General features: G+C 31.0%; 1 protein-coding gene across 2 annotated transcripts; it reads right to left on the bottom strand.

Moving 5' to 3' along the window:
* Positions 1–323: 323 nt before the first annotated feature.
* Positions 324–8,781, bottom strand: LOC109799763 (lysine-specific demethylase JMJ18). 2 transcript variants are annotated; one of them, XM_020360385.3, is made up of 12 exons: positions 8,349–8,750; positions 8,047–8,140; positions 6,639–6,710; positions 6,394–6,471; positions 5,790–6,302; positions 5,478–5,699; positions 4,822–4,983; positions 3,722–4,090; positions 2,500–3,556; positions 2,301–2,404; positions 1,283–1,480; positions 324–1,111 (listed from the first exon to the last, which is right to left on the bottom strand). In XM_020360385.3, the coding sequence occupies exons 2-12, from the start codon at positions 8,086–8,088 to the stop codon at positions 749–751; spliced, it is 3,180 nt and encodes a 1,059-aa protein (XP_020215974.1). In that variant the 5' UTR covers positions 8,089–8,140; positions 8,349–8,750; the 3' UTR covers positions 324–748. The 2 variants fall into 2 exon arrangements, with proteins under 2 accessions (XP_020215974.1, XP_082925410.1); XM_083069284.1 differs by lacking the exon at positions 324–1,111 and adding an exon at positions 2,070–2,115 and having other exon boundaries at positions 1,290–1,480; positions 8,349–8,781.
* Between the last annotated feature and the right edge of the window lie 2,752 nt (positions 8,782–11,533).

The following is an 11,533-nucleotide window of genomic DNA, read 5'->3' as shown; positions in this document are numbered from 1 at the left end:
TCAAATTAATAGTCTTCTTAATAAGTCACATGATTGCCATATCATCTTTTAACAATTATACTTGTTAAAATGACAAGTTGAATGGTTAAAATAAGTCAAAAAACAATGTTAAGAAATTAAAAGTGAATTTCTTTTAAAATGAGTGACTAATATTAGTATAAAAAAAATTTGTTAGACTAAAAGTAAATTTCATGAAAAAAAATAAAAAAAAAACTAAAAGCATATCTTAAAAAAAATCATGTAATTGTCACGTCAAACTAGTTGTTAACATGTTGTAAAGGAGTCTCATAGAGCTAACTTACCTACAAATCAAAACAAGCGTGTAGAAATTTATGCATGCTTTTGCTTGAAACTAAGCTCAGATATCCAATATTCTGAGCAAGAAGAAACTTATTCCAAATTTCAGACTCTCCATGTATTCCTCCTACTCTTATCATCATGTATAGCAATAACATTTATTTTTTGTTTATATACAGAAATTAGAGTATGGAGATCACTAAGGAAGAAAAATGTAAAACCTAAATACTACCAATGTTGCAGACGAGGCCATCAAAAGTAAATATAAATTCAAAAGGAAAATGGGTCAATAGCATTATCCATCTCTGAACAGGTCATTGATACCGGGCAAGTAGCAAAATTTTATCTTGACTTTAACTCAGCACCATCTTCAATTTAATTGGTCACCGAAAGAAAGAAACTCACTAATGACTATTCTGAAATGACTATCCAAGGTCAGTGATCATATATTTTATGGACAAGCTTTCTGGATTTCCTCCACCATCGTTATAATTGTCGCTCTCCACTCAGTGAACTGTGCATCAGAGCTGAATAACTTATGCATGACACTTAATTCAACAGGACTTGCCTTTTTCAAGAATCCTTGTAACACCAATTTCATCTCTTCAAATGAATCACAACTTTCTCTGATGTTATCTTGTTCATGCTTTATCAAACCCACGCCAAATAATTTCGTCTTGACATCACTTAGAGAGTTACTTGAACTAGGACTGAACTTACAGTTATCAATGGCACTGTTTGAAGATTCAGAGACAACTTCTTTGTGATTCCAGTATTCGACGCATTGATGATTGGGATCCTGAGCTTCAATGGTCTGAAAAAGTTTTTCAGAATAAATTAAAACATCATAAGTCAGAACATGATACGCTACATTAAACTAGTGCAACAAAATTAGTTCAAGACAATATCCAATTTCTGAATTATATGATTATATTAGAAAAGAATGGTGTAAATATCTTAAACATCCGTCATGAGTTTTCATTACCTGAACAATGGAAGGTGAAAGAAATCCAAACATTTTATGACCAGTAATGCTCTGCAGAAGTTCCAAGGGAGGAAGTTCCATTTCACCTCTACTCCTTCGTCTCTTAATTTCATGATTTAGTTTGTCGAAAACTGTTTCCCAACAATTATCTGCTGAGGTGTTTGTGAAAGCCTGACTTGGATGTTCTTCCATGGTAACCTGAATGAATGAGAAAAAAAAGTATACTTAAACTGAAAGATATATCAGTGCAAATACCATAAAATTAAAAATAAAATAACAAAGAAATCAACTATCACTTGGTTTTACTAATATTATTTTAGATTGTCAATTCCATGAATTTTCAGACATCATTGATGTGCATAAAAATTTCTGTTCAATGAAAAATTAGCAACAGCTGAGTTTCTCCAGAAAATATCTAAGAAAAATTGCAAAAAAGAAGACAGCACAATAGTCATCCCAATAATATATAATGGAACATCAATAACTTTAAAGTTTAAGATGAAAGGAGATTATTAAAAAATGGAATTCAGCTGCAGCATAATAAAGAGACATTTTCAAGGTGATTAAAATAATTTAAATAAAGAAAATAAAAATATGATAGCTCAACTCCCAAATCCTTGTGCAAGCTAGAAAGAGAACCCCTTCCCCCTCTAAAGAAAACATCAACTGAAACCCACAAAAAAACCTAAGAAAGCAACCTATCCCACATTCCCACAAACATTGTGTTGATAGATAAAAGTCTTTTCTGAAAATATTTAGCATTGTATTTTATACAAATGAACCGTACTACAGCCAACGGAAGCCTTGAACACAAAATTACAAGCCTGCTGCACCTAGAGAGAAAAAAAAAAAAGGATTGAAGAGAGATACCCATAATTTTTTGTGAATAAGTGAATAGCACTGTAAACCTTAACTCATATTTATTTTATTAAATAAGTTGTGTAATACATATATCTAGAAACAGAAAATTGTCGATATTATTTTAAATATAAAACAGAAACAAGGACAGGAATGATACCTTGAAAAGAGGCCCAAGAAATCCAGCATCGAAAACTTCAGAAAGATAGTTACAAATTCTTGGTGGATCAAGAATGCTGAAGAACTTAACACGACTTTTGTATCCTTCATAAATTTACCAAAACAAAGAAAATGTTAAACTCATACAAAAATAATAGAATGTATAGTACAAGCCCAGAAAAGAACCTACTGCAGCTTACCTTTTGGATATATTGCATGCTTACTGCACCACAGCTTTCCAAACATAACAGAGCCGAAATTTACAGGCTCAACAACAATATCAAACTTCTGCATTAAGAAGCTTTGGTTTGTCAAAGATATACTTGTATTGGAGTTTTCGACATTGTGCATCTTAAGTACATTGTTGAGTTTCTCTCCATAATCAGAATGCCTCTGCAGATCCACCCCAAACAATTTATAACCATCAAGTGTACAAGAATTTTGACCATCCCTTGAACATGATTCTTTCTCCAAGGATGCAATACAACCAGCACCAGGTTCCATGTTGTCTTGTTCCTTTCTGGTTTCTGCATAGAAGACTTTTTCCACTTGTGGAACACCCTTATTATGATGGTAATCAGCAGCATGCAGAAAATCATTTCCAGGCTCGCCAGATATAACATCAATATTCAAATCCACAGAACCTCCCTTCTCCACCTTAACTTCATTGCCCATGACCAAGATTTTTTTATTTAAATTATCTTTATGACAATTTTTAGTGTCATATGGTGCACTTAAAGTTTCATAGTGAAACTCTGAGTGGACTAACTCTGCAGAAATGTGACTGCCAGAACTGCTTGGTATATTTGAATTTGACTTATCATTAGTTCCTGCACAATAAGTTGAATTCTTCCCTTCTTTGTAACTCTGGGTCTGGCACATGGCACTATCCATATCTTGTTTACACATGCAAGCATCCTTGGCAGTAGCATAAACCATCCCAGTGTTTCTATTTGACCACATCTCAATAGCATGCGATTCTCCTTCTAATGCTTCAACCAATGTACTTAGTTCATTCATAGTATAACGAACCAAAACAAATTTTTTGCCCATTTCACATGAGCAAAACAAATTTGCATGCCTGAGACAAGAATAACTATCGGGAGAGCACTTGCAACCTACAGCAGATAGGTGCAAGTCATAGAAGCAAGAGAAGCATTCCCTTTCCTTAAAAGAATCAAACTCACTGTCCATCTTCAGAATCTTTAAATGAGTTGGAAGACAGTCAAGCCTCTCCTTTTCCATAGTTATCCTTGTCTGTCAAAAAATAGGATAACAAAACGTTAAAAAAAAATGAAATGAAGAACAGATACTTGCATCAGAACTAAAATTAAATAATAAATGCCCATTGAAGTGTTATGAAGATTTCAAAATACGTGGAATGGTTATGATCAAAGAGAAGAGAGTATGCAAAATCATTACCTTAACTGCCTTGGTAAGAACTCCATCTTTCCCACAAGCACTTGTCCATTTTATATATTTTGGATTTTCTTTTCCATGAAAAGTTCGCTGTGCGAGGGCATGCACGGCTTCCTGAGCACATCCAAATAATAACTTGTCATGAGACAGAGAAGTCTTACGGCACTGCAGACTGTAAAGCTCAGCAGCATTCTGTCCATGCACAAACCAATCAAAAGGAGCCACATTCACAGCCTCTGCACAGTTGAAGCCACAATTGAAGCCACAGTGGTATGCCCTTGGAAAGGTAACAACAAATTCCCCGACATGCTGGACAGTGCGATGCACAGGCACCCCCTCAGATTTAAGAATTGAAGGAGATAACTGAGTCACCTGCTCCAAGATGAAATCGTAATGACTAGAATCATAATACAGCTCCCAAACTCTACTACACAAAGAATACTAAAATATCTAACTCTTGAATGAGATATGATCAGATGTGCTAGACAGTTACTGAGAGATAAGAAAGTGTGCTTTGGTAGAAACAGAATTGTCATATTCAGCATGCTACAAAACAATCTTTAATATACCTTTAAGTAACTAAGGATAACTTGAAAAATGCAGGTGATATGACCTAGAGTGTTTTACCACCACGCCGAAAGCTTGATCTATTAGCAAAGGTGCAACTTTTAACATATAACATCATGCCATTAGACACTGACTCGTCCCTTATTTTATATCTATTTTATATCTACTCGCACAAGGGCTACTAAGGCTTGAAGTGTGGATAGTTAAAAGTCTATCATATCTAGTGCTAAAATTGAACTTAATTATCAAGAAGGGGGAAATAAGGGTCAAAATCTTGATCACTTGTTCATAGTGACTTAAATATTATGTCATGGATTGGATAACCTAAATACATGTGTTGCCAAGTGGAGGCCCAAAAATAGTTTTTCATCTCCAACACAGGGCGAACAACCCTGGGGGATCAGAGCGTCATGCCTTTAACTAAAACATGAAGTGACACTCTAAAGTCTGTGTTTATGAAATTTCTATATGGAAACAGAATGAAAGCAACCGAAAAACTGAAATCAATGAGGGAAGTACAAATCCAAGGAGTATACCAATTCATTGAGTAGATTTGGTTGTTCTTCAAATAAATCAGGCAAGTACTTTCTCATCGCATCTTCCAAACCTGGAGCATGGCTTCCAGGTACTCCATACCATACTTTTGGGTCACCCCAATGCAGATAATTAAGTGAATAAAGATGATGGTCCTCCACATGCTGTTCCAAGGAGAGGAAATGAGAAAAAGGTGTTAGTTTTTATAGGAAAGTGTGAAGATCTGAAACAAAAGAAATGCAAAATTCAAGACATTATTACTTGCTTTATAGCTCAATATTTCAAACAAATCGACATTAAGCAGTGGAACCTAAAATATTATGAGAGAATGCATGCTGAGGATTCTATTATATTAGACATGATTCAGTAATCATGCAGTTCATAGTGACCCCTGTCTATATTCTAGTCTATGTCTAATACTAGTTCTAGTAGTTTATCTTCTCCATTGAACATTTAATTAAATTATATTTTTTATAAAAGAGACAGATGTTAAAAATTTCAACTCAGCTTTCATGAAAAATAACTACAAACTACATAACTCAATAGACTAATACAGAAAGTGATTCAAATGAAAATAAGTAATAATATCTTTTATGCTTTAAACATTGTTCTTTTGTAGATTTAGACTTCAAAAAAAAACGTAGTTCTCACTACTTACCCAGCAAAATGAGGAAAAGCACATTCCAACATACAGCCATGGAACTACAACTCCTGAGATATCACTTCCTTCAAAACATAATGCAGAACCTGGCAATCGAGGGAAGTTATTCAGATTCCAGCCAGACAGAGCATACAAATCTGAATCATTCTTAGTTAAGGATGATGTCTTAGGAAAACCACTTCCAAGTGCTCCTGTTTCCAAGTCAGCTCCATAATACACCTACAAAAAATAACAAAATAATATATAATTTCTTTGCTTAATTATGTGACAATAACACTAACAATGTCATCAACAAACTGCAAATAGTACCTCAACCTCATCGGTTGGTTTCTCTATTATTCGCCAGTATTCGCCTTCAATTTCCTCCACAGAGGGCCCCCATCTCTGCTGGTGACTATTATAACTAACTTTTCCATGTTCATTGGTGCCATTCAATCCAAAATAGCAATTTTTAAAAACATTAGCATATTGCTGAAAGTCTTGAAGTGTGAAAGCTGACCCTGATTGGAATCCAAACTTCTCATCAGGTTCAGAAGCAACATTAGCTTCAGAACCTGATTTGGCAGTTCTCCTACCCATGCCCATCTTTGACTGCTTTCTACGTTTTCGTTTCCTTCCCCTAATTTTCTTTTTCATGGGCTCCCTGTTCTGAAGCAAGTCAACTTGCTGAATACGAGTGGGAAATTTTGCATTTTCCCATAAATCTTTCTCCTTAAGAGGGCAAGGTGGTACCCAGCAAGCTGGAGGGACGATTCTACATATGCCATAAGGTTCAGCTTGGGGGCGAATCTTAGCTAAGTAGCCAAGTGTGTCTTCAAACTCCTGATAAGAAGAGTATAAACAAAAAGGTTAATTTAAAATACAATATTACCACCACCAAAAGCTATAATAATAATATCACAATTATATGCACCTCGATAGTTGGATAAAACACAGGTGCTTCATCAATTGTAGGCCGACATGCTCCAAGCGGATCCCATCTGGCTGCTATCTGCAGCATGACAACAATATACATATAAAATAATTTTTAAATTGATTTTTTCTTTTGAATATCCATACTGATATTTATAGGAAATATGTTTAAAAGACTGAAATTAGTATCTGATTTCATTGAGTACACCAAGACACAGTCACAGTGCAGTTGATCATGCTAAATACCTTTCTATGTCGTGGACTGCCAGAAGACTCAAGTGCATTTTCCATTTCTGGCTTATTTCTAAGAGGATTGTCCTGCAAAATATCACGTGTAAGAATGCTAAATTTGTTGACTCAATAAAAATTTATTGGAAGAAACATCAAAATCTAGCAAAGATCCATATTATTACAGCCACAGTATGTCCTTTCCAAAGGGATTGATTCAAACACTGTAACAGCTTACAGCTTAATTTCAAAGAGATTGAACTGAAAGTGTACATAAGTAAAAGTATGAAGGCACAAAGATAATCAGTGAATTGCAATCTCATGAAAAACAAATTAAAGAAATAGCCAAGCATTTGTGTTACACCAGCTAGAAATCGTGTGGAATTTCTGGAGTTTCTGGTAAAGCCAGAATAATGACTCGATCATGCAGTTAGTGCCATCTAATCTTCTAAAACAAGTCATACAACTTTGATGCCCTTTGTTTTGTTATACTTGTTAGGTATCAGCAGTGGAAGCCATGAGATAGATTTTAAATTTGATTGAAGTCCCAAGTAGGACCTCTTATTTGCATAAGCTTCCTCAAAAAATTCCCAAAATCAAATATAAAAAGAAGTGAGAAAGTAACAGTATTGACTTTGCTGCAGGATTGGAGATAACTCTCAGAATTAAAAGATAACAGGATGCCACCTTGTAGAAACCAAAACTTCAGTATCATAGCTGAATAAAAAACACTTGAAACGATGACTGAAAGATTCACTAAATTTAAGTAAATCGCATTTTCATAGCTCAAAAAAGAATGCTACCTCTTATTTTTAAGCTTTAACAAGATATAGAATTAGATTAACATTTTCAAATTTCAAATGCATGCAATGCTCATGAAACTGTATAACAAAAATGCAATTCAATACAAAACCGCGATCGAATGCCAGACATAAAACGTTCCAAAATGCTAAACAAATTACTTAGTCATCAGACCACCTGAGTGGGAAATTTCCAATCTTTCCAAACCCCAGAAAAGAAAAGTCATATAACATGTAAAGGCCTGCCTACAGTAAAAAGCTAAGGGTTTACAATTCCTGGGTAAATTACCATCATCCTTCTGGGGAGCAGAAATTAGCACAGCAACTAAACTAGAAATACCAAATGTGAAACAGCAATAGCTATCACAACACAATCACAAAGTCATAAGCAGAATGAGAAAAGATTAAAAAGAAAGAAAGAAAGAAAGGAAAAGATACAACAAAATAGCATCAGTTTTCAAATTCCATAAACAAGGAAAAGATCTGCAATTTGTTGTGATCCATAATAACAGAGGATAGAAAATTTAAACAGATGAACAGCACACGACTAAGAAACGCTCTAAAACACATAGCACATTGCCAAGGTTTACATCCAATAGAAAGAAAGAAAGAAAGAAAAAACCAACCTCTTTGGCGTGAGATTCTGCAGCCAATTTCAACTGTTTCATTCAATGCAAATTGTAAAATGAAGGATAAACCCAATTGAACAAGTTATGCAGCCTGCAACGAGAACAGAGACCATTGTAACTAACCTTTTCAGAGTCCCAATTAACCAAAGAAATATTCCACAAACAGTTTCCCACTTATCTATTACCCAACTAACTGACCCCAAACAGACCTTAAAAACTGCTAAAAGCAAAAACAAAAACAAAAACAAAAATAAAAACAAGAAAAGAAAAGCAACAACAAATGCAGAACGCAAACATACTCAATGCAGCAAAGTTCTTCGCAAAAAATTGTTTCCACCTTCTGAATTGAAACGACAACTGTTGCGTACAGAAGAATTAACCACCAAAATTCCTTCACAAATCAACACATCAAAGAAAACCCAAATGCAAATTCAATTGCATGTGTATATTATTATGATTATTGTATCTATCTATGTATGTACCAATCAATTTAGCAAACCCCAAAATTTTTTGTACAAATTGAAAAAGAATAAAATTCTACAAATCTTGGATTCTAATGCCCCAAATCAAATATTTGAGTGGCACGTAAGATAAAAATAGAAACAAAAGAATAGAGTGGGCTTAAAAAAAATGTAATATATTTTGACAGGTGGAATGGGAAAAAAATAAATTGATAGTTATTGGAAATAATGAGATGGATACGGGGCCCCAGCTAAAAACCCAACAGTGGTTACACTTACTCATATACAACAACACAAGACTTTAATTCCATTAATAATGATAATAACTCTTTTTTACCCAACAATTAAGAATGTAAAAAATGAAAATAAAATTATTGATACACATGAATATTCATAGATAAAATTTATTATGAATAAAAAATAAATATTATAAATAAATAATAAGTTATAAGTATTTTTTATACTTAAATATTAATGAGACGAATATAGATATCATAATATTATTCACGTATATATCTATTAATATTTAATTACATAATTATATTTTAAATTTATAAAAATAAAATATTTTAATAATTAAATTAAGTTTTTAAATTAAATAATCTTGATTAATAAAATTATGTATAATATTTGAATAATTTTAATTTTGACTTTTAAATTATTACTTTCAAAAAAGTTATTATAATAAATAAAAATTATTATTAAAACATTTTTAAAATTTTATTTATTTTATAAAATAAATATTTATATATATTCAAAAATATTAAAAATATATATATAAATATTTACTTAATGAATATTCGTACAAATGGAAAGACTAATATAAGATAAATAGTTATTCAAGAAAATGAATAATAGCGATTATTAGTTTATTATCTAAATCCACTCTATACCCACTTCACCTCAATGACATTCCTATCAACAACCAAAAAAATAAATAAATAAATAAATAAAAATAAAAAATAAAAATAATATTATTATTAAAGGGGAAAAAGAAGATATTTTTATATCTTTGAGAAAATTAGGGGACACGAAAGAAAGTGAACTGCTGTCTGCTATGGCAGCTGCTAAGATTCTAAACTGAAAGACGTGTAAGTGTACTTGAACTCGAACACTTCTGCTCTTATAATAAAAAATGAAAAATAAAAATTGTTGCCGACTTATAAATTTTAATTAATAACTTAATTATCTACTTCTAAGATTATGCTTTCAAAAATAATGTACCAGCAATGAGTTAGCATTGATTTAAATCTTATTTTAGTATCAAATATCATCGATAATATACTAAATAAAAATCATAACTAATTCATCGTTTTAGAACCTCTTTCGGGATTAGATAAAAATAACCATCTTTAGTAAAAAAATCATTAATAAATATATTTATAATACATTTTTTATTAAAAGATGTCGTACTAATATATCGTTTTAAAATTGATTGATGATAAAATTTCTTAAATATTTAAAAAAATATATTAGATTTTATCTTTTCATTTTTAGATAATCATGTTAATATAATTTATTTTATATTCAAAATTAGAATTTAAATCATGAATACTTTAGTTAATGAACACAAGTCAGATCATTTATATCAATCAGGTCGTCTTTCTTTCAAAAAAAACATAAAATAAAAGAGAAAGTAAGTCCAATAAATTATCAATACAGTTAAAATTGAACTCATAATCTTTAAGCAAGTATCGGGTTCAAGTTAAATGAAACATGATTAAAAAAACTATACTAAAAAATAGCTATTCAGGTTTTTCCTGTAAATAATAATAGTAGATATCATATGTAATTAAAATAAAAAATAAAAAAAAAGCAGGGATCAAAAGACTATTACAATTAAATATTGTTATAAATTATAGGGGGAAATCACAGTCTAATAGCATGTTTGAATACCTTAAAAATTGAGGTAACCATTAATGGATTTTCCTTGGGTTGAGCACAAGTTGCAGGAAGGGGATGATTATTTTAAAGATGAAGGTATTAAGGAAAAGGGATGGAAGAAAGCAACGAAGCACATAATGAATCTCAGCTTGCTTTCTTTCGGAGTTTGGTTTGTTTCACAAGTTGGCCTTACTACTCCTCATTACAAACTTTTTCATTTGCTATTATAACCATCACTTGGATTTTCTGCCATACTTGCATTTTTTTACTGATATATATATATATATAAAGTTTTTTTAGTGCATATATCTTTATTTTACTTTTTTTTCTTAGACTAATTTGCTTGAGACGAAATGTAAATAAAATTTAGTTAAAAATTATTTGAATTCAAATACTATTTATACAAATTAACTATTTATATCTAATTAGTTTACATTTTAATAACATATTATAATTAATTTAATTTTTTTTATTTTTTGGTTAAAAAATCTGATTAGTCATTTTTAGTGTGAAATATTCTCTTAATCACATTCTTTCATTCATAAAATTTAAATTTGATATTTTCCTTTTAAAAAAGTATAATACACTTATAATAATGATTTATGAATCACTTATATTTAAGTGTTTTTTTTCTTTCGAAATATCGTATTTATCATTCTACTAGTATGTAATAAATAAAATATTATATGTTATGAAGGGTCTTAGTAACAAATAATGATATTAAACTAAGAATATAATTATTTCATGAATAGGACTAAAAGATATTATTTAAGTATATTTTTATCTCAAATTTTGGATAAGTTGAATAAAAAAACTTTTAAAAAAATTAAATTAGCATAAATTAATTTTAATTTTTAAAAATATTTTTATACCATTACTTTTTCTCTTATAAATACCTATTGAGAAATTGATCTTATTTGGATCTTCATTTTTACAAACATATTTACACAAACTATGTATACTACACTACAACATTTGTTTCATTTAAGGGTATGTGGATCTTATTTAACTATATATAAAATCTTAATTGAACTACTTTTTAGATCCGGTCTTAGCTAGCCTAGTAATTATGATCAGGTCGACTAAAAATTTAAAAGAATATGTAAAAGTATTTATTATAGCTGAGCCATATAATTTTG

The sequence above is a fragment of the Cajanus cajan genome, chromosome 2 (genome assembly GCF_000230855.2).
Source record: "Cajanus cajan strain Asha chromosome 2, NIPB_CcT2T_4, whole genome shotgun sequence".
In the NCBI taxonomy this organism is placed as follows: Eukaryota; Viridiplantae; Streptophyta; class Magnoliopsida; order Fabales; family Fabaceae; genus Cajanus; species Cajanus cajan.
This window is presented reverse-complemented; position numbering and strand designations above follow the sequence as displayed.